Genomic DNA, 24,761 nt, shown 5'->3' with positions numbered 1-24,761 from the left:
ACTGGTTCGATTTCTCTTAGTAAACCCCACTCTAGAAAATCGAACTGACTAGTCACTCTGATGTATCTCCAACTGACCCTCAAGCCTCCTCTTATACTTTTTCTGTTGAGTCTTCAATGACCGAGATTACATCTCTAATCAACGACTAAGATTAGATTCGACTTGATCCATGTCATTTAGAACCTTCTAACCTAGTTTTATATTAATATCCATTAATATTTTATTTTCCCAAGTTTAGACTTAGGAATCCATTAAAAATATTAACTATTTTAATCCTTAACCACGTAGAATCTGCCCAAAGCATTTCTGAGTTTTGGAGATCTCATGTGCTTTAGCCTCTCCACCAATTTTCGTGGCTAGAGCACATCTAATGCTACCCCAAATCAACAACATATTGATGCATAGTGTTTGTGCTGATCTCCAAGTGTGTGCTGGTGACCATGCGCATCAACCTGTCGAAATACATGTTTAGCTTCAGTCGGACTTGCTTCTTGTCTTTGCTTTCGCGAGTGTGCCAAATGGGTGGGATCGCATGCATGCGCACAATGACACCCATGCTCTTGAATACCCTTGCATGTGATCGACAACACTGCTCACCCTGTCTCGTCCATGCCAGTTGCTAGATGGGTCCAAACCTGTCGGGCACAGTTTCATCAGTTTGTGCATATTGCGCCTCCTACTGTGCTTGTTCCTACTGCAACTCCTCTTGTTTGTGCAACTCCTATTCTTCCTTGAGTTGCTGCTTCAGCACCTTCAACTCCTTCTTTGTTTCTCTCATTGCCTTTGTGCGATGTTCTTGTCGCACCATCACCTCATAGCCTCAATCTCTAAAGTTGCTTTCACCACAGGTGGATCTGCTTGAGTTTGCGACTTTGTTTTGCATCCGCGCTGTCAACAACTCTCCTTTTGCATTTGTCGCATGCAGGTGTGCTACCTTCTGTTACCACTGATGGTGCTGCTCGCTGTGACATGCTGCCATTTCATATTAATATCCTTGTCCATGAACAACTTGATGTCTTCATAGATAGGTAAGTCCATAGACACTTGATCGACTGCATCCCCAGTTGTGCTCCAAACGATGTCATCGACTTTGCTCTCCTGGAAGCCATTGTACCTATGATGCTACTGAGAGGCAGACGAACACCTGTGATACCTGGAGACATAACAACACTCATGACAAGCAATCTGTTAGTCGAAAACCAAAACAAACTGGAGGACTGACATGCAACATACTTGTGTGACTGTCTGTGAAGATTGCACAATTTTCACTGGGAGGTTAGGAGACTGACTGGCAAAACTACGCAAGGCACAGTCCGGGCTGTTGGGAGGCTGACTAACTACTAGAAACGCAACACACAATACAGCTTGGCCTGCTGAGGACTGAAATGACATGCAAACCAGCAAACTGCATTTTGCAGTTTCTGGGGCCAGCAAGGCACTGCCTCCCAGAATTGTACAATGCAAGCTTGGAGGTCAGTGTTGGGCTAGATTTGCGCAGTTTTTGGAGGGAAGGTTAAGCCTTCACTTCCAGAAATGCACAATGCTAGTCGGACAAGGCAAGGTCTGGGCTAAGGCAGCCTAGACCCGCCAATGGGCGACTGAAAACATGATAAATCTAAATGCATGGTGACACTAAGTGTAAACAAGAGTGAATGATCATGCATGCAAATAGTAAGTGCAGGATTCAGAAAATAGGAAAGCATCCATGTGTGTGAAGCGAGTCGCCGCAACAACGATTGTTGGTGCAAAAACAATGTCATGCATGCGACAACAGTGAGATGCAAACGAAAACAAAAACAATGCTTCTACAATCTAACATATATTAAAATGACAACAAGTGCTCATTGAAATCAAGTAGACAACACTCACACAAAGTGAAACACAAAAAGTGTTAGAAACGTAGAGCAAGACATGAAAAGCAGTCTTACCCTGAAACAACTAAGCTAAAAGTGCCGAAAACTCCTGGATGCAATGTGGGATGTTAGAGCTGCAAGATCAATGTGAGGAATGAGCTCTGCAGCGTCTGGTTCATAAGTTTTGATAAGATCGAGGTTATGACGCGCATGCCATAAATCTAGGAAAAAGCAACACTTGGTGAGAGGTTTCTAAAATGAGCTTTGCATGTAACCTCTAGTTGCTACGAATAGATCCCTGGATCTAGGGATGCCTTTTGCATGCTGCCTTTTTCTATTTCGGGTAGAGTAGCCCATGCCTGCAAATCAATTTGCTTGGTCTCAAAGGGAACCGATCAACTTGAAGGCAATGAGACAGCCTGCTTGATTGAGAGAGGGATTTGCGTAGTTTCTAAGCTGAACTGGGTTGGTTGTCCCAGAGGGATTGCGCAATTTCTGGGAGGAGTTGGGCAAGCTATCGTAGAGGGATTGTGCAATTTCTGGCAGGAGTAGGTGACTGTTGCCCAGAATTGCGCAATTTCTGCACTGGGCTGCAGTGCTGGCCAGATTGCGCAGTTTTTCCAAGGAAGCCTGTCTGACTGCTCTGCGCAATTTTGGAGCTTAGCAGTCTGCCCAACTGATTTTCGCAATTTCTGGACTGAGCTGTAATGCTGGGCCAGATTGCGCAATTTTCCCAAGGAAGACTGTCTGACTGCATTGCACAATTTCTAAGCCCAATAGGCTGCCCAACATGTTTGCGCAATTTCTAGAGGGAAGGCTAGTTCCCCTCCAAAATTGCACAATTTTCTGAGGGAGTTTCTCAGCCCACAACTAGCCCAAGTCTGGAGTGGCAGTCTGTGAGGGGAGTGAAGCAAACTAACATGCACAGGGTGACAAGTTGCTGAAAAACCAATGAAGCCTATGTACTTGACAGTGCAAGACATGCTGCAAAGATGGTTGCTAGGGACGCTCCAAAACGAAGCTAAGGCAAAATTTTGGAGGGTGGTTGTAGCCGCTACAACAGGGCCCTAGGTTTCACCATGGGTCAGGTGGGTTCTTGACAAGACTGTTGATTTCTGGTAGAATCAGATGTGCTATAAGTCTCAAAATTTTCAGCGATTTGGAAGGTGGTGTGATCAATTTGACTATGTTTTGACTGGAAATTTCAGATGTACATTTGTTTGAATTGGACAATTTCTCCTAAGAAAAGATTGTTGGGTTTTTCCGCATCATTAGTTTACTTTGATCTCTACTACCTCACTGCATTTATGGTTGAATTTTTTTTAAGTGTAACTGCCTAATGATCTGGAATGTGCTAAAGAGATAAATTGTATATTAAAAGAAAGTATCTGACTTTTTCTTAATTGAACTTTAAAAATCAACATTTTATTAGGAACATAGAGGTTGAGCAGAAATAGTAGAATATACCAAAAACAATTGCAGAAATGACAGACTATAACAACATCAAGAAATAGAAGAGCCAAAATACCACAAATAGTTATAACTTCACTGATGAAAGAAATGTTCATTTTCCTCTTTCAGGAGGTGACTTCCAGACGAGCAGATCTCAGAATATGCTTCACAATGTTAATTGTCTCAAGTTAGCTAACTTCCAGACGAGCAAATCTCAGAATATGCTTCACAATGTTAATTGTCTCAAGTTAGCTACTGTAATAATTACTTAAAACAATAATTCATTCAATTACATTCACCTCAAAACAATTAAGCAATTATAGAGATAACAATAATAGCAATGAACAATAGAAGACACATGCACAATGAGACACAAATTTTGGTCAAAGACAAGGGCAAAACCCCACGAGGGGGAAACCCTAATCAATTCTTCTTCTAGGAGATATTCATTCAATGCTCAATTGAGATACATAATCCAACTTGTATATCAATAACCAGTGAAATCCAACCTTTCACTTTCCAAGTCAACCAAGTCAAATCCAGTCAAATGAGAGAGAAAAATCAGCAATCTGTTACCAGTCAACAATCTGGTCAAAGGGCCAAATTTCAGCCTCTTGCAGCTTGGTCAAAGGGACAAAATTTGGCCTGCAACTTCACAGAAAAATCTTCATCAAAGTCAACAGTCAACCTTGTGCTCAACGCCCAGAAAAAAAACCGAATTTCGGTTTTAACGCAGAGAGTCAAAGATTCATTCAACACAACAATATATTTGGCCTTCTTTCCTGTGAAAATTTGATCTATTGCAACAAATGGAAATTATTCTTCTAGCCGTAAATTTAATTATGGAGTTTATTTGCTACGGCAAACAACAAATAAAATCACATTTGCAACCTTCACAAATAAAAACTGCAGAGATAAAATAGTGTTGGAACTGAGAAAAGCTAGCACACACAATAAAAATAAAACCATTATTTTTTTTGACAATTCTCCCCAGAAAAAACCCAATGCGAGAAAATCGGTGCAGCAGATGAGGGTTTTATTTTATTATGCAACAGTGAAATTTGAGTACAATCTATGGATGCGCAACTGGAAATCCAAACAACAAGAAAATCTGGGCAAAATTATCTGAAGGAATTACCCTTCCTCCAAAAGCAACCTCGACATGAATTCTTTTTAGAAACTCGTCCTATTGGACCCTATGCACCAGCCTTTAGGCATACCCTATGACGTCAAGCCTTTGAACTGCCTCTGATGAAGTTGTTCTGCCTGTCTTTGGTGAGGAAATCGCATCTCCGACACTCTGGACCCTCTACCTAGCCTCTGGAACTGAAAACAAATTTCTCTCTAGCAAAATTGAATTGCTTCTGAAGCAACTGCACAGTCCTCTACGCTGCCTCACTGGGAATAACTCGACCCCTTGCTGCTGCCTCTCCGAATCACTGTTTTTTCCCCTCACTGACCCTGCTTTGATCTATTGCTTTCCAGCGACTGCTATTGCTCTTTGGAAATCAATTTGCCAAGGAAATTGAACTACAAAAGTATCTTCTCCAAGTGCCCATCGACTTCCTCTTATAATCCACTGTTGGAGCACCAACGACCAAGATTAAAACTTAATCAATGGCTAGGATCATCATGGAGTCGATCCTTGTTAGTTTTTAGATGATTCTCACCTTATCTCACTTAATACTGATTAATTAACCATATTCATTAAGTTTAGACTTCGGAATATTTAAAAAACAGCTAATAATCTAATTGAGACACTTCTGGGTGGAATTTCCAGAGATGATTTTTGGGTTTTGGAGAACTCATGTATTCTACCCTCTCCACCAAATTTCGTGGCTAGAACACATCCAATGCTACAAAAACCAATAGTCCCTCTTAGAGAGGATTGTAGAGGGACTGTGTTCTCTCCAACTAGTGCTCAACAACCCATGTTGCAATCTGCTGCATCCTACTCCTACAACACCCTGTGTTTGTAACACCTCTGTCACGCTGTTGATGTCTGGCTATACTGCCCACCAACCACTGTGCAACTCTGATGCTGCATATGTGCTGCTGCCAACACTACATCTGCACTGCAACTCCCTCTCATCTGTTGCTTCTGCAACTGCAACTACTACAACTAAAAAGCATCCAAAATACTGAATCAATTGTGTTCGGTATGATGCATTTGTCTCTCGAGTCTTGACTGCTACTAGCATCTGCACTGCCATTGAAGAATCTGTGTTGCTGCCAACTTTGCACTCAGCCACTTACTCTGTTGTCAACACTGCACTGCGCTCCTCAACATCTGACTACTACTAGTCTGCAATTGTCACCCAAGTACTGACTGCATCAACTGCCATTGATCCATACTGCTACTAAATACTATGGGCCCCCGTAGCCAGGTGATGTCCATTAAGTGGACTCCTCAAGGACCCTGCCTAATCTCTATAGCTCCCTCGACCTACAACTCTAAGTCACGCCACCTCACTCCTGGAGGTATGGCTACCAACATCGTGAAGTCTTCCTCCAACTTGGAGGACAACTTGTCGATCTCAACTGACGCTGCCTATTGGTCCTGCTTCTCTGACTTGTCCTTCTTCCTGAGAGTAAACTGCATGTTGTAGTGACTGAGCTCACCACACCTGAAGCACTTGACCTTTGACAGGTCCTTCTTCTTTCTTTGCTCCCCTTACCCCTAACTGGGACCCTTAGATGCTAGGGCCACATTCTCCTCCTCCTTCACCACCTTTTATTTGTTGCCACTCATAGAGCTTTTCACCAAAGCTCGTCTCAATTCCTCCTGCTGCAAATTGAACCACATTTTGTCACCATCTTGTTAGCGTGTCTCTGCCTAATGTACTTTGGACGAAGACCTGCCAATCCTCTAAGACACTGTTGATCGCCAATCATACTAGCTCTGAAGGTTGAGGTTGTTGATTTCTAGTACCATCGGATGTGCTCTAAGCCACAAAATTTGTAGGGAGGCTTGGACACATGTATTCCACAATATCAAGAAATCATTTTGGGAAATTCCACTCGGAGATAGTTTTATTAAAATAATTAATTATTTTTAATGGGCGCCTAAGTCTCAACTTTTGAAATTAAAATAATTAAAGGGTATTAATCTAACTGTGGGTGAAACTTCTAGAAGAAGATGAGGATCAAACCAAAATGATCGGAGCCATTGATTAGGATCTAATCTGGGTTGTTGGTTCTCAACAGAAGCATTATAAGAGGAGGCTTGATGGGCATTTGGAAAACACATCTGGTGGAGATCATAAGATCGAAATTATGAAGAACAACAGTTGTCAGAAGAGGAATTCAAAGTGATCTTTTAGAGTGAGGGGCAGGAATAGTATTCGGAGGGAAGTTTTTCCTAGCCTGGAGAGTACAAGGCAGAGATGGCAGAATGACGTCCAGAGAGGCTGACGTTGGGCCACGCAGAGCTATGTTGTAAAAGCATAGAGCCTGAGAGGGAGATAAAATTCCTGCTAAGGAAATCGAGTTTCAGAAGCCGGGAGCTAGGGTGTGAGACCGGGAGGCTGAGAGCTGAAGTTTCCAGCCAATAGAGGATCGGAAGGAGGAGCAGCACAATCCCAACAGAGGTGATACAAAGACTGCGTGGGGTTGACGTAGTTTTGCGTAGAGGCTGATGCAAAAGGGACACAAAGGCTCAATTCTAGCAAGATCAAATCCAGTTCTTCCAGTGACAAGGTGAGATCATCTCACTATTTGTTTTGCCCATTTTCTCTCTGTATCAGATAGCCAATTGAGCATCCAACGAATTGTACTCAGAATTACTACTGCTTACTAATAAAACCCTCAGCTGCTGCACCAGTTTCCTGCATTGGGGTTTTCTGCGGACTTTCGTCCAAAAAAATGGTGTAATGTGTTGTGTATTTCTTTCTTGCTCAATTTCTTGTTTTCACTTATAATTTAATTGGTGAAGACTGCAATGTATTAGTTTCGGTGTTTACTGTAGGAAACAATAAATAATTTGTTCAGTAATTAACAAATAGAAGGAACTTAATCAGTTGCTGCAGGGGTGATTCGAGTAATCGCATTTTCACATGGTATCAGAGATACAGGTGAAGCAAGAAAGTAGAGCCAGAAGAGCCCAACGCTGAAGAGGAGGGTCGAAGTGTTGCGCAGGCAGCAAATTGAATCCCCAGAGGGATTGTGTAGTCAAGGGCAGGAGGGCAAAGATTTTCAAGGAATGTCTCTCTCTGAGTGAGTTGACAAAGAGGTAAGACTTCCAGATCAAAGTTTGCTAGTGTCAGAAGGAGCAGCGCAGCATCTTCAACGAAGAGGCAATTTTCTGGTGTGACGCAGTTTTCTACAGCATTTGCTGGGGCAGAAAATCGTCAGAAGGAAGAAGGGAGACGCTATTGAGGGAATTTCTTCCTCAGAGAATTCCTAGCCAGGGAATTTGATTTCTCTATTGCTGAGTAGCAACAGAGAGGAGCATATCTACTAACTCTATAAGGGAGGGCATCGGTTAGCCCAGTGTTACGTAGAGGAGAGAGGAAGTAGTTCGACACTTTTGTTGGCAAAGATGGAAACCACTGGGTTACGAGATCAGGATCGATTGGATGGTGCATCCAACTATGTGATCTAGAAGGTGAGGATGTTATGCCTTCTGGATGAACATTTTCTAAAGATCTACATCGATAATGTGGTAGCTGAGCTCGTGGATCCAAATTCGCTCAAAAAGTACAAGGGAGAGATGGAAAAGGCCAAGCAGATGATCCTGAACGGAGTAAAGGATCATGTAGTATGTCACATCTCAGGAAAAGGGACTTCCAAGGAAATGTGGGACGCCCTGTCCACGCTATATCAGGGATCTTCCGAGCAGCGGAAGATGTACTTGGGGCAGAAGATGAGATCCATGCAGATGCAGAAGGGGGAATGCATTGATCCGTTCCTTGCAAAGCTTCAGGAAACCCAAGATGAGTTGGCAGCTGTGGGGTCAACACCTCAGCCTACCGAGATGGTAAGGATGGCTCTAAATTCAATCTCAGAAGAATGGCAAGTGTTTGTCCAGAGCATCCTGGGCAAAGAAAGACTGCCAGATTGGAAAGGGATAGGGGCTGGTCTTCAGCAGGAAGAGATGAGGAGAGACTTAGTCAAGTGCAAACTTGACAGTAGTAGTAATAACAGTGGGACGAAGCTGAAGAAGGAGGATGAAAATGTAGTCCTAGCATCTAAGGGGCAATAGGGGCAGTAGAAGAAGAAGAAAGATATTTCGAAGATCAAGTGCTTCCAGTGTGGTGAACTTGGTCACTACGCTACACAGTGTCCTCTCAAGAAGAAGGACAAGGACGAGAAGAATGATCTGAAGGCTCCATCCGCACAGATCGAGGAGGAGTTGTTTTCCATAATCGCCCAGAGGTGGGGTGATATAGAACTGTAGTTTGAAAGAACTGCAGATGGACAGGATCCTTGAGGAGTCCACCTCTCGGATCAATACCTTGCTACGGGAGCCCAGATCAGAAGAAGAAAGATGGACCAAGTCAGTTAATGTAGAGGAGTATCAAAGTGACAGTTGGAGTAGCTAGGAGTGCCAGAGACTAAGCAGCGCAGAGCTAGAGTTGATAATAGTGCAGTTGGCACAAAGCAAAGTCAGCAACAATGCAGAGGCTTCACAGGGTCAGCGAAGAAACTAGTAGCAGTCAAAACTCCAGCAACGATGCATCATATTGAAGACATGTTCAGTAATTTTGGATGCTTTTTTGTTGCTGATGCAGTAGCAACAACAGTTGGAGAAGGTTGTATGCAGATGCAGTGTTCGTAGTGGCAGTGCCAGCAGCAAAACAAATGCAGAATTTGAGAGCGAGTTGCAGTACAGTTGCAGTGTTGGCAGCGTCAGTGTCAGCAACAGTACAGATGCAACATTTGCATAGTAGTTGGTGGGAAGCAATGTCAGACATCAGCAGCGCAAAGGGAGATATTACAGAGAAGGGCGATGCTTTAGCAGGTTGCATAAATAGAGAATATTCCTCACTAAGAGAGAGTGTTGATTTTTAGTAGCATTAGATGTGCTCTAAGCCACAAAATTTGTAGGGAGGCTTGGACACATGTATTCCACAATACCCAGAAATCGTTTTGGAAAATTCTACTCAGAGATAGTTTTATTAAAATAATTAATTATTTTTAATGGGTGCCTAAGTCTAAACTTAGGAAATTAAAATAGTTAAAGGGTACTAATCTAATAGTGGGTGAAACTTCTAGAAGAAGACGAGGATCAAGCCAAAATGATTTGATCCATTGATTAGGATCTAATATGGGTCGTTGGTTCTTAATAGAAGGATTATAAGAGGAGGCTTGATGGGCATTTGGAAAACACATAGAGTGGATATCAAAAGATTGAATTTCTGAAGCACAGTAGTTGCCGGAAGAGGAATTCAAAGTGATCTTTTGCAGTGAGGGGCAGGGATAGTATTTGGAGGGAAGTTTTTCTTGGGCCAGAGGGTACAACGTAGAGAGGTCAGAACGACGTCTAGAGTGGATGACGCTGGGCCACACAAAGCCTGAGAGGGAGATCAAATTTCTACTAAGGAAATCGAGTTTCAAAATCCAGGAGCTGGGGTGTGAGATCAAGAGGCTGAGAGCTGAAGTTTCCAACCAATAGAGGATCAACGGAGGGGCAGCGCAATCCTAACAGAAGTGACGCAGAGACTACGTGGAGTTGACGCAGTTCTGTGCAGTTCTGCGTAGAGGGGACACAGAGGCTCAATTCTAGCGAGAATAGAGCCATTACTTCTAGTGACAGGGTGAGATCATCTCACTATTTGTTTTTCCCATTTTCTCTTTGTATCAGATAGCTAGTTGAGCATCCAATGAGTTGTACTTAGAATTACTACTGCTTAATAATAAAACCCTCAGCTGCTACACCGGTTTTCCCGCATTGGGTTTTTCTGGGGACTTTTATCCAGAAACATTGGTGTAATGCATTGCGTATTTCTTTATTACTTCTGCTTATAATTTAATTGGTGAAGACTGCAGTCTATTAGTTTCGGTGTTTACTGTAGGAAACAATAAATAATTTGTTCAATAATCAACAAATAGAAGGAACTTAATCAGTTGTTGCAGTGGTGATTTGGGTAATCGAACTTTCACAGAGGTGCTACCCCAACAACTGAAAGTTGGTATCAGACCACTTGAATCCCGGTGAGGAAGGGATTTATGCCTTCCCCCTTCTACATCCTGATGCATCTCAGCTTCTCCTCTAGGAACATCTTCCACTGCTTGGAAGCACCATGGTATAACGTGGAGAGAGTATCCCACATTTCTTTGGTCGTTCCCTTGGCTGCTATATCTAAGACTATATGATCTCAGACTGCATCTAGGATCAAATGCTTTTCCCTTGCCATCTCCTTCCTATATTCCTTGAGTTGGTCTGCATCTTGAGGAACTGCCACTACATTATCAATGTAGGCTTTCAAGCCATATTCATCTAGAAGGAAAGACATCCTGACCTTTTAGATGACATAGCTGGATGATCCATCCAACCTATCCTGATATCTAAGCCTTGCAGTGGCCATATCAAAAAATTGTCGAAAATCTCCTGTGTCTTTTTGCTTGACTGCTGTTCTGCTCACAACTACTGCCAATTTGCAAGGTAAAATCAAACTTCTGAGACTCTAAGTTCCCTGAGAGAAATTTTCCCTTTGCTATAAGCTCTTTTCTCTTCCACCTGATGTTGGTTCTACTACTGCCTAAACCCTTTGCATCCAACCAGAAATCTGCTCAGTGAAACTCTGAGTTGCAAATGCTCCCTATGATTGTTGGAATCACTCTTCTGGGCAAGTCAATTTTTTTGCACTCCTGCAAGTGAAAAATCGAAATGTTGGCCTAGCTATTCGGCCTGGCTGTTTGAGCACTGTGCTGCCTCAAGAATTTCGGCCAACTACTCCCTCTGAGCAACGAAATTCTTTCTCTTCTTCTGAGCTTCCCGAATGATCACTCACGCTTTGATACCATGTGAAAAATTCATCTATTGCAACAATTGAAAATTATTCTTCTAACTATAAATTTAATTATGCAATTTATTTGCTATGACAATCAATGAATAAAATCACAACTGCAAACTTCTCAAATAAAAGCTGCATAAATAAAATAGTGTTGGAGCTAAGAAACGCCATCACACACACACAAAATAAAAATGACACCGTTATTTTTTGGACAATTGTCACCAGAAAAACCCAATGCGGGAAAACCGATGCAACAGATGAGGGTTTTATTTTATTATGCAAGAATGAAATCTAAGTACAATCTATAGATGCCCAATTGACAATCCAAACAACAAGAAAATCTAGGCAAAATTATCTGAAGGAATTACCCTTCCTCCACAAGCAACCCTAACACGAATTCTCTTAAGAAACTTGTCCTACTGGACCCTCTACGTCAGCCTCTGCGCAAACCCTATGACGTCAAGCCTCTAAATTGCCTCTGATGAAGTCGTTCTGCCTGTCACTGCTGAGGAATTCACTTATCCGGCACTCTGGACCCTCTGCCCGACCTTTGGATCTTTAAACGAATTTCTCTCCAACAAAATCGAATTGCTTCTGAAGCAACTGCATAGTCCTCTACACTGCCTGACTGGGAATAACTCGGCCCCTTGCTACTGCCTCTCCGGATTTGGAAAAATTCCTTTAGATCATTGTCTATGCCCCTCACAGACCCTACTTCGATCTCTGGTTCTCTAGCAACTGCTACTGCTCTCTGGAAATCGATCTGCCAAGAAAATTGAACTACAGAAGTATCTTCTCCAAATGCCCATCAACTTCTTCTTATAATTCACTACTGTAGCACCAACGACCAAGATTAAAACTGAATCAATGGATAGGATCATTTTGGAGTCGATCCATGCGAGTTTCTAGATGATTCTCACCTTATCTCAATTAATAGTGAATAATTAACCATATTCCCTACGTTTAGACTTAGGAAATATTTAAAAACGACTAACAATCTAATCGAGACACTTCTAAGTGGAATTTCCAGAAATGATTTTTTTGTTTTGGAGAACTCATGTTTTCTAGCGTCTCCACCAAATTTCATGGCTAGAACACATCTAATGCTACAAAAACTAACATTTCCTTAGTCAAAACATGATAAAAAAAAGTCAAATTCTTGTTATAATTGTCGACCTTCCAAGACATAAACCTTGGTCAAAGATATGCCAAATAGCCCAAGTCAACAAAAGTCAAACAAAGAAGAAATTTTGGTCAATGCAGATAAGATTCTCCTTCAGATTCCTTCGCTCATGTGAACTCGCTCTCTTGATATTTCAGATTAGATGCGTTGATGTGATGTGTGTCCAAATGAGGTTCAAGAAATCTCTATTTATACGAGTTCCATGAGGTGGTTTTTCACATATGTGGGGCTGACTTGTCCTCCTTGAGGGTAACTTGGTCAAAGTCAAAATTATGAATTGTGTCCATAAATTTCCAATAAAATTATGATTGAAGCTGGCAACTTCAACACTCCTTAGCTAAGAAGGAATTTTTGACTGCACCATAGATCTCAACTCGGTTGAAAAGTGATGTATCAATCCATAAAAGAAGAATGATCCACAACTGATGATAGGTGATATCAATTTATCACAACCAAGTCCATGGCAGTCACATATGACCTTGGTAAAGATCACACACCCTATGTCTGTCGACTAATTCTCACCTAGTTTGATTGCTGGCGATTAAGTGGGAGAAAACTTGCATCCAACACTCGGGGGAGATCAATTTACCACAACCAAGTCCATGGTAGTTGCATTTGACCTTGGCAAAGATCACACACACCTAAGTCTCCTCACCCACTGGCCAAATGGGTGACAATCCAGACAAGCTTAACCATCTCAATATGGCCCTTGTTCAATAATGACACAAAGGTGAATTGTGGGCATGATGCATACTGGGGCATGTACTCAACCAAGTCCATGGGGCCAAGGAGTACCCCCACACCCAAGAGCTACTCTGCTCATCCCCCCCACCAAGTCCATGGCTAGTTGAAAGATCGGGGGACGAACATATGCTCAGTGCTCTCAATTAGTTGTGTTCCCTCTCAAGGAGGGATACATGCTCTTGCACTCCAAACTGGTCTCTGAAGAATAAGAACTTCACTTTGTGTGACGACTTGGTGAGAATGTTTGCAACTTTGCTTATATGTTGGAATGTGATGGAGCCTCACTACTTCTCTCTGTACCATATCTCTGATATGGTTGTACTTGATCTCGAATTGCTTTGACCTATCATGGAATACTGGATTCTCTAAAACTCTAATCCCACTTTGATTATCATAGTATATCACAATTGTATCTAGAACATGATCAAACAACTCTGCAAGGAGATTCCATAGCCACATTGCCTCACAGCTAGCCATATTAGTTGCAATATACTTTGCCTCGATTGTACTGAGAGTGTTAGATTTTTGCTTCCTGCTCATCTAGCAATGTTGATTTGTGGTAGCATCGGATGCACTCTAGCCATGAAAATTGGTGGAGAGGCTAAGGTACATAAGATCTCCAAGACTCTGCAATCGTTTGGGGAAATTCCACCCGGATGGAAAAATATTAAAATAATTTAATATTTTTTATGGGGTTCCTAAGTCTAACCTTAGGAAAATTAAAATATTAATGTGTATTAATCTAAAATGGGTGAGAAAGTTCTAAGTGACGAGGATCAAGCTAGATCTAATCTTAGCTGTTGATCAGGGACTTAATGTTGGTCATTGATTCGTCAACAGGAAAAGTATAAGAGGACTCTTGAGGGTTAGTTGGAGATACACCAAGTCGATCAAGAATTCGATTTTCTGGGGTAGGGTTTGTTGAGAAATCGAGTTAGTGATCTGTTGTAGCGAGGGGCATTTTGGCAGTAGGCCGAGAATACATATCAGAGAGGTAGAGAAAGTACCAGAGAGACAGCGCAGAGCCTTGGAAGGTTGACGTAGAGGCTGAGAAGGCCAGCGCAAGTAATGCAGAGGGCCAAGAGGCTGACGCAAAAGCAGCAGAGACTGCGTAGAGGCTAGCAGAGCTAACACTGGGCTGCAGAGGCAGCGATGAGGAACTTTAGTGGGGCAGACTGGGAAATGAGAGGCAGACACAGAGAAGAAGAGGGTGATGTAGTCCCTGGAGGGTGATGCAGTTCTAGAGAGAAGCTTGGAGCAACTTTTGCTATCCAGCTAAGGAACTGTCGAAGTTGTTGTGGGATCAATCATCTAATTGCTAATCAGCCAGAATATCTGTCTTCGAGGAGAGGTACTTTTGCCGAGGTAATTGTCTGATGGGTGAGCCATTTTTGGCACCCTAGTTGTATTCAGAAAACTGCATAATAATAAAACCCTCATATCTGCTGCACCGATTTTCCCGCATTGGGTTTTTCCGGGGACGATTGTCCAAAAATAACAGTGTCCCTTGTGTGACTGTCTCAGTTATTTCAGTTGTTGATCTATATATGTGTTAAGGTTGCATTTGTGTTTATTTCGGTAGTTATATTTATAAATAACTTGTTAATGGAAAGAACAAGTAGGAGATAATAAACCAGATAATGCAGTAGGGATTTCTAAAGTTCCAGACTTAAAAATTTTAGCAAGGAATTCATGGCAGATCTTAGGCTAAAGCAACACCATGATGTGCTCTTTTTGTTTGTAACACTCCCAGTCCAATCTCCATCTATATACCCTTGTAGTCTCAAATAATCACCAGAGATGTACCTTAGTCCATGATTGATTGCCCCATGCGGATATTGCAACACATGTTTTGCACCACCCAATGAGCATGCAAAGGTTCTATCATGAATTGGCTCAAGGTGTTGATAGAAAAACATATATGTGGCATAGTGTTGACAAGAAACATCAAAGCCAAATCAGTTGTTGGTACAAACAAGGATATGGTAGATTTGGTCCCGCAGCTTCACAGTATAACTTCTTGAAATTTTCCTCCATCGGTGTCGCCATGGATTTGCAATCCACCATCCCAAATCTCTCCAAGAGTTTAATAGTGTATTTTCCTTGGCTGAAGAAAATCTCTCCTGGTTTCTACCACTCTAAGCCCAAGAAATAGTGCATCAACCAAGGATCTTTCATCTCAAATTCGGAGGCAACCTCCCTCTTACACTTGATGATCAAAGGCTCTACTCTTGTTATCAACAAATCATCAACATATAAAACCAAAATCAAAGGCATACCTTGGACCACCTTGAAGTAAAGGTTTGGGTCGACATTGCTTCTGTTGAATCCAAGCATTATCAGATACCCATCAATCTGAGCATATCAAGCCCTAGGGGCTTGCTTAAGTTCATAGAGGTCTTTCTTCAATTTGCAAACATGGGTTTCCCTGTCATGTTCCTCAAAGCCTTGAGGTTGTTCCAAGTACGCCTCTTCCTTAAAGTATACCATGAAGAAAAGTTGTCTTCACATCCATTTAATGAAGACTCCAACCTTGATTAGTAGCTAAAGCAATGATAGACTAGATAGTAGTGTATTTGGCAACAGGTGCAAATATCTCATCATAATCTTCTCCCTCTTTCTTGGAGAATCCTGTAGCCACAAACCTCGGTTTAAACTTTTCAATGCGAACATCAACTGCATGTTTGATTTTTTATATCCACTTGGAAGTCACTACAACTTTCCCCTTAGGTCTCGAAACAACCTCCCATACACTTTTTCATAATGGATTGATATTCCTCTGTTATGGCATCTTTCCAAACTTGTTCCTTCATTGCTTCTTCATAACTGGTAGGCTCAGATTGTATGATGTTGCTCATCAATGCAACATATTCCTGATATCTATGAGACTGCTTGCTTTCTTTGAACGTGCCTCTAGGGGATAAATGTTTCTCTACATCCTATAATGTATATCGAAGGCACAAAGATCTCTTACTAGAAGAGAGAAGATCACAAAGAGGAGGATTAAAGGATCCAAAGGTGCCATATGCTCTTCTAGAATGTCAGGTTCTGGCATGGATGGCTCTACAACTTCATTAATAGTATCATCTCTCCTCTCAGTGTTAGCAGGGATAGGAAAGTCCCCGACTTTTCAAGAGCAACATCTTCATCAAAGATCACATCCTGACTGAACTCAATGTTCCTCTCTCTTGGCACATATTCCCTGTAAGCTTTAGAATTTTCGAAATATGCAACAAATGTACCTTTCTTACCTGAAGCCTCTAGCTTTGAACTCTTCTTTGTTATGAATATAATTCATATAAAAATAATAATGTAAATATAAATATAATAATAATAAATAATAATTAATTAACTAATGGTTAGTTAGTTAGTAATGAAGAGGCATGTCTTACAGACATGACCATTCATGAAAGGGCACCTGCCTAGGTATATAAGCAGGCCCTCATTGTAATCATGACACATCTTTTATACAATCAACAATTCTTATATACAATTACTACTTGTCCTACGATGGATACTTACATATTTTAGTTCTTTCGAATAATTCCGCTACGTATACGAACCTTGTTTGATACATTGGTATCAAAGCCACGTTCTTCGATCCTAGCCTTTGGCCATTAAAGTTTCTGTCAACCTTGTGCGAAAAATCGGTTACCCGATTCCTACTATAGCAACAGATGTTAATTTTTATAATTGTTAATTCGATTAAACAATTTACTTCTTGTGTGCTACGACAAAAATCGAATTAAATACACTGCAACCTACACAAATAAAAATTGTGGAAACTAAATACAACACAGGAGAGAAATATTCAACACACATCTACACAGTTATTTTTGGACAAATGTCCCCAGAGAAACCCATTGTAGGAAAACTGGTGCAGCAAGTGAGGGTATGTATTATTAAGCAGTAGTAAATCTGAGTATAATTCGTTGGATGCCCAATTAGTTATCTATTATAGAGAGAAACTGGACAAAAAGAGTAGTGAGATGATCTCACCTCGTCACTGGAAGAACTGACACTAATCTGCACTAAAGATGAGCCTTTGCACTGCCTCTGCGCAGTTCTGCGTCACTACCACGCAGTCACTGCGTCATTGCAGCTGGGACTGCGCTACACCTTTTGATAATCTGCTGGTTGGAAACTTCAGCTCTGAGGCCTCCTAGTCTCACACAGTGGCTTCTGGTTCTGAAACTTGACTTCCTCAACAGAATTTCAATCTCCCTCTAAAGCTTTGTGTGGCCCTGCGTCAGCCTCTCCGGACGTCTCTCTTCCCTCTTTGTTTTGTACTCTCTGGTCCAGGAAAACTTCCCTCCGAATACTATCCTTGGCCCTCACTGCAAGAAATCACTTCAAATCTCTCTCTGGCAATTGCTGTGTTGCTTGCTTCAGAAATTTGATCTCTAATCTCTTACTCGATGTGTCTTTAAAATGGCCATCGAAGTCTTTCTTATAATCCTCCACTTGAGTAATCAACAACCTAGACTAGATTCTAATCAATGGCTCAAATCATTTGGACTCAATCTTCGTTTTCTTCTAAAAGTTTCACCTTCAATTTGATTAATACCCTTTAATTATTTTAATTTCCTAAGTTTAGACTTAGGCACCCATTAAAAATAACTAATTATTTTAATAAAACTGTCTCCGAGTGAAATTTCCCAAAACGATTTATGGGTATTGTGGAATACATGTGTCTAAGCCTTCCTGCAAATTTAGAGGCTAGGAGCACATCTGATGCTACCAGAAATCAACACTCCCTCTTAGCGAGGATTATGCTCTAGTAATGCAACCTGAGGTTCCTCCTACTGAAATGAAGTGGCAAAAAGAGTTATAACACACCCACATTTCTCAGACTACTTCTAGTTACTGGGCTAAGGATGTGCAGACCTATTTGTGAGTTTCCTCTAGTTCAGCTTGAAAATTATAGTATCAATCACAAACAGCCTTATAGAAGCCTAGCAATTAAGATCTCATTTTGGATCCTTTCTTTAATTCATATTTCCCTTTCTTTTTGAGCAAAGTTTAGGTTTTTATCCTTAGCTAACATTGAAAGTGATTTACAGAACACCAAGGGTCAGTACCTTATAAGTGCGGATCTTGAGCTGTCGCTTTAGTGTGTCAGAGTGGTCCTGTAGAAGAGTATTCACCAAACCAAAAAATTGTTCCATCACCTGCAGACAACCCTCTACAAATATCAGATTATTCATTCTCTAGAGCAAAGGACAACGTAAATTAGCTAAGAAAGAAAAGGCAAATTTAACTATAGCTAGCCAGTAACAAAGGATTATTCCTTAGCTGAGAAATAACTTTTGTTTTGTTAATACACAAAATCAAGATGGCTTGTTACAAACTATTCATACAGTGCACACATATAAATCTCTGAGAATAGTCAGAAGGGAAGGTGGATGGTATCACAAAAAGTTTCACAATTTATAAGCTTGCCGTTGATATGCATTTCCCAGCAAACCATAAGCTAAGCCAGTTTAAGTTACCTAGTGCACATGAATTTAGAATCTGATTGATATGTTTCAATGCCATTCCATGAAAAAAATCTAAAATGCATTTGCTTGACTGATTCAATGCAGATTTATAGAGTGATAGAAATACATTTCTGATAGATAGGAATTGTCTGAATATATACTACAAAGTTCTTGAAATACTTGCTGGCTTACCGCATCTTGTCGAAGGTCATCGTTTCCAGATTTGGCTAACTGACGATACTTATGACCATCAGAACCAATGCATTCAATCACTTTTGGAGTATTTATTCCATTCATTACCCTGCATGGATGTCAATCAATCACATAAATATCTTATGAATGAAAACTCAACGAACAAGGAAAACAGTCAAACAAGAAATTGAGAATATATTTGCAGCTTTGCATACGTGACACGATCAGCTAAGCCATTGAAATATGGGAAAGACCCTTCTGGATATTGGCAGCTTCGATCCACTGGAAGGGTAGCAGTTATAACAGGGACCTGCATAAGAACTTCATTTTCAAAGGTAATCTGGCAAATGAATTTCACAATCTCTATAAGGTAAAGTTACTGAGTAAATACTAAATTCAAAAAATCTCCGAATTGACATATTACTTTATGCATTGATCATTCTAATCTATAACTGTACTAAGATTTGAAAGAAACACTAGTTAAAGTCATAGTTTTCCATTCCTTTTTTCCTCCTACAAGAGGATATACAAAATGAAATTCAAAGTCATAGCAGTTGAGACAGCTAAGTTAATATAAAATATTAATTATTAAATGGTTCACTATCACTGCCCAAAATAGCAGTCTTGTCAAGGTCCTCACAAGGTGCTAGGTGGTATCACATAGGGCAAATGACCATTGTCACCTCAGCATGAGTCTCCAATCTTTAGGCCAACTCCTACAAAGCCAAAGGAGGCTTCCCTATTCTAAATGTCCTCCAACACAGGTTGGTAGACTAGTGCCTAACAATACCTATTGGGCGATGGAGTCTAGTAATTTAATATCTCGCTAAGTCTAGAAAGGAAATATGACTGCAGAAAAATGCAGACCATTAATTAAAAAGACACTCAAACTATAGTAAATGGCCTCAAAATAGCACAAAGTTGAGTGTTAGGAGCCCTTAACAATTGGGAGATAAATAGTAAATACCTTGCTTCAGACTTGATAAATGGCTATAAATGGACTGCACTATATCTGTCTTGCACTTTCAGGCCTGGAAAAATGATATAAAATGTAGAAAACCAGCAAGCTAAAGGTGTCGTAATGACCACCCACAAGCATATGAATGTACTAGATAGATGGATTTAGGGGTTGAGAAGCTAGGGCAATAGATAAATAATAAATAAAATAGTTGAACACTAAGAATAGATGAATAGAACTAATGATAAGCAATCTGCAAATTGTTTACTCATAAAAGGGGTCAAATCCCCTAGGGTCAAAACCTGTAGTTATTTTTATGCAGACTTTTTAATTTCCAGCAATCTGGAAATTGTTTATCGCGTCAAAATGATAAGATATATCTTGGAAGTGAAGAAGAGGCAAGGGTTCATGAAGACATACTTTTTGAGCAAACCCTTAAGGGTTTCACTCACTGCCAAAATATTGTTGTTGTAAATTATATGACAGATATATAAAACCCTTGGACAGCCCCTTGTAATCACTTTAGATCTATTTCCGAACAACACAAGAGCCTTACCTTCCTTGGGCCAAATGGATAAGATTCTAGCAAAACCCAAGTGATGAAACTAGCTAAAACATATATTTGATGTATGAGCTAGTGAAATATTTTTTGATTTCTTTAAAACAGAAAAATGATAAAATTTTGGATTTTGAATGTATTGGTTGCAGCAGTGAGGGCTTACTTTGGCCTAGCAATTTACCTTTTTGGAGTGCTGGATTGGGATCACAATTCCTTCTAGATTAGCTTTGTGATTTGGACTATGAAGTGAGATTGGAGTTGAAGAGACTTTTGAACCCACTCAAGTCTAGATAGTTGTACTGATTCTAAAATTCTACTAGAAAGATCTTCTCCTTCTAGATGTCTCCAACCATTGGGCTTGTTGCCTCAAAATCTAGCAAGTCTTGGGAGATACCTCACAAGGAAAAAGCTAGACTATTACACAAAAATGATGGGGATGCCACCATTACCTCAACAATCCACCTCCTGCTCTTTAGCGGAATTTCACATGGGAGGCTTCCTAGTTTAGGTCACCTAAGAGGTATTCTAGGTCTAGGGTTCAATGTTTACAATTAAATAGGCTTACCCAAGGTACTTAGACTAAGGACAAGGCTCAATTCTATTGGACAAGGAATAGTGTACCTAAGAAGCAACCTATAAAGGACTTGTAGCCTAGGGTTTTTGATGTACGATTCAAAAGTAGCACAACTAGGCATACAAGGAGAGAGAAAAGGTTTGTTATAAGAATACAATCAACAATACGAGTCACAAACCTTCAAGTAATCCTAAGTTGAAGCCTCAGTCAGAATTAGGGTTTTTCTAGCCCTCGAAATGCTTAGGGTTGGTGATGACAGCCCTAAATAGGAGCTTTTGGCATGCAAATTGCTAGATTTTGGTGTTTTAAGACTCAACAGGTAGAACAATCTCCAACCAACCCAAAACTCATGCAAACCCTAACCCTAGTGATTTGCCTTCATGTGCTGAAATTTTAGGAGGGGTAAAAAGATAAAGCTTTATGTATTTTGACCCTCAATATGGATGCCAGTGCCTTCAATCTAGATGGGTGACAGAGACTTGAAGGAATTTAACCACGGAAATATCAAATCCTTGAAGGGAGTAAGCAGGAATACCCTAAGTTGAAGCCTCAGTCAGAATTAGGGTTTTTCTAGCCCTCGAAATGCTTAGGGTTGGTGATGACAGCCCTAAATAGGAGCTTTTGGCATGCAAATTGCTAGATTTTGGTGTTTTAAGACTCAACAGGTAGAACAATCTCCAACCAACCCAAAACTCATGCAAACCCTAACCCTAGTGATTTGCCTTCATGTGCTGAAATTTTAGGAGGGGTAAAAAGATAAAGCTTTATGTATTTTGACCCTCAATATGGATGCCAGTGCCTTCAATCTAGATGGGTGACAGAGACTTGAAGGAATTTAACCACGGAAATATCAAATCCTTGAAGGGAGTAAGCAGGAATACCCTAGGTTTTCACTTGCTAACCTTAGCTATCACTTTAAGTGGGGATAAATTTACTAGAGAAAATCTCTCTATGAGGTTCTCTAGGGAAGTTCAAGGACACAAATTAAAGCATGCAAAAATTAACCAAGTATCTCATATGAACATAAGAATTTAGACATGGAACATAGAAAAAGCTAGCAATATTACATTCAATAATCATGAAAGATATTCAATAATAAGGTAATCACAATATATATATCCAAGAAGCAAGCCCTCTTTATTTCACACCTCCATTCTTCGAGTACAACTTGTCACTGGTTCTTGGGGATATGGCACTCATATGTTCACACACCTTGAGTAGGGTTTGTAGACTTTGTCTTGGGAGGTTGATGTAGCTAAAAGAAAAGGAAAAAGCATATCATGGCCACAATAAAACAAAAAGAAAGAAAAACAAACTGCAAAGATGGTTGGGACATAAAGATTAGTAGGTCGGTAAAAGCACAGCATGAGCTCTACCTATCTCATATGGCCATTACCCGGTTCCTAGGCACATGATCCTCCATTACATCGAAGAAGGAACCATTGCATGTCCCAACCTTGATGAGCGATAAACTAACTCATCTTAAATGGGTAATAAAACTGCTACATCGTACAAAGTAAGCTCTAACCCTTGAGCTATAAGTGGTACTACAAGGAATGATCAAGAAGAAGTAAAGGTGTACAAGAGGGGTGGAAAAACTAAGGCCAAGTTGGTATCTCATGCATCCATGAATGCTTCCTCCTCACATCTATACTCAGGATGTGGACAACCTCGGCAACTGGTCCCTTTGACCACGACACTTGACCATGAAGTATTATGCCTTCCATTACCACAATACTATTCACTAACACTTATCAATTGAACGATGGACTATGGAACTGTGACTTCCCCATAGGGGCTAGAAGCACCTAATAGGGTTGACCTTTAGCCACCCCTACCTAAGGAGAAAAGACCTTTGCGAGATATTGTTCCTTGAATTTGGAAAGGGAGCCTTGTTTGAAGTATTAAATTGCCCTTAACATTTATGTTTGCTTCACTTAGATACATTATTGATCTTAGTTTCTAATAAATGGTTGCTTTCACTAGAATCCATGTTTTTAATGTCAAGTGGATCAATGCCCAGACATTGGGTGTGAAAATTCCTTCAATAAAAATACGAAACTGAGAAATAGATGCACACACATGCACAATAAAAATGACACCGTTATTTTGGACTAAATGTCCCCTGAAAATTCCCAAAGGGAAAAAAGGTGCAGTTGATGAGAGTTTATTTTATTATGCAACAATTTGATAAAATTATTACAATTGGTTGCCCAATTGGCAAACCTTTGGTAATACACTAGCAAATATACTAGAGATCCAAGATCTCCTCTGCTAATCATCTCGTACTCCTTTGGCCTGATCACACCCTAGATTGGCAACTCGCACTGCTCCCTGTAATGCACACTGCTAGCTTGAGGAAATTCACACAATCGTGGAAATTCTTCCAACTAGGAGTCTAGCCTCCCTCTGCCTCTAGAATGAATTCGCTCTGTCTTTCGAACACTCTTCCGGCAATTGACAATTGAATCAAACCTTTTTTGTCTATTTGAATGGGGATTTTGGCTAACTCGCACTGAACAAATCGACCTCTTCTGCAGATAATTCGGCCTCCTCTTTTCTTGCCTCTTGGACACTAGAAACCGAGGGAAATCTCCTTTGGATCTCTTTGTTGAAGAAAAGTGTAACTAGGTTCAGTATTTGTCAATGTAATTTTGATCTTTGTACTTATCAAGAAAAAGAAATATTATTTTTATAAAATTATATGAATGATTTTCTTGCTCATTCCATAGGTCTAGGAAAGTCAAAGAGTCAAGATTATGTTAAAGAGCTCTTTATGAGCATTTACGTAATGTACTTGTGTCAACCTAGTGTCAAGAAGCCCTCCAAGACAAGCACCATTCTTCATCAAAGAAGACTACAAGCAAAACGATGAAGAGAACATCATGTCGGCCTGCAAAAATGAATTAAACAACTAAAAGATGACATGTTGGCTCATATAAATGACACAATGCTTCACCTGTTCAAGTCGGCTCAATTATGGAGGACGAACTACTATAAATACCCAGCTAGGGTATCCACAAAACTACAAAACATAATTTTGGACATCTCTAAAATTATGCATGGGTTGCAAGACTGTAATTTCAGATGGGCTTAGGACCGAATTTCGGAGAGGTACAGTGGTGCAGGAAGAACAGAACTCACATTTTTCTGAGATGATTCAAGGGTTGTAATCCGAATTACAGGAAGGATGGGATCCTCACAGTTAGGATGACAAACAGTGAAGCAATTACAGATGTATACCACAGAATTATAAGTCCTAGCATGGGAGAAAGGAAGAAGGCCTTCGATCTCTGTTTCAGAATACAATCATAATCTCGACATCCCTTATGAACAACTCTCACAAAGACGTACACTATCTCAGTATGCAAATTGTCACGGTGTAATACTCTATCAATATGTTTTACATAATCATGATCATAAACCCTCCAAAGATAAGGTCATAATGAAGAACGATATGATGACCTTGTAGATATAGTGAAGATCTCTATAGAAATGCAGTAGTGATGTTCTCAATAAGTGCAGCAGTGATATAGATGAAGGAGCACTCATGGTGCAGCAATGATCTAGATGAAGAAGCAATTTTGGTACAACTATGGTGATAATCTCAATAGTGACTTCAAAGAGGATTGGTGTCTTGGTCTTGGAGTGGCATAGTATGTCAAGGGTCAAGGTCTTGGTATTCATCAATTGGAATCTCTATAAGAAGAATTTTGTGTGGGTTTTCCTCTGCAAGAGGGAGAGGTTTTGGCCCTAGTGGAAAGCCAAACTTCTTGTGTTCTTATCTCTTTGTTTTGGTAGCAGTTTG

The 24,761-nt window shown here is 40.5% G+C and overlaps 1 protein-coding gene across 6 annotated transcripts in view; it reads right to left on the bottom strand.

Annotated features, from left to right (window-relative positions):
• The window catches only part of ATM (Serine/Threonine-kinase ATM-like protein), a 533,430-nt gene that overhangs the window by 64,151 nt on the left and 444,518 nt on the right, over positions 1 to 24,761 (bottom strand). For 5 of the 6 annotated variants that reach the window (XM_089417581.1, XM_089417585.1, XM_089417584.1 and 2 more), the window contains 3 exons: positions 19,078 to 19,172; positions 18,863 to 18,971; positions 18,272 to 18,361 (listed from right to left, as the gene is read on the bottom strand). In XM_089417581.1, coding sequence (XP_089273707.1) covers positions 18,272 to 18,361; positions 18,863 to 18,971; positions 19,078 to 19,172 — 294 coding nt within the window. Of the gene's footprint in view, positions 1 to 18,271; positions 18,362 to 18,862; positions 18,972 to 19,077; positions 19,184 to 24,761 lie in introns of those variants that run through there. The other variant, XM_089417586.1, reaches the window with a different exon arrangement.

This window comes from Pinus tabuliformis, chromosome 3_2 (genome assembly GCF_031772625.1).
Source record: "Pinus tabuliformis cultivar Carrire ecotype Pingquan chromosome 3_2, CPIR1, whole genome shotgun sequence".
In the NCBI taxonomy this organism is placed as follows: Eukaryota; Viridiplantae; Streptophyta; class Pinopsida; order Pinales; family Pinaceae; genus Pinus; species Pinus tabuliformis.
Note: the sequence above shows the minus strand (reverse complement) of the source record. Positions and strands in the feature narration are given on the sequence as shown.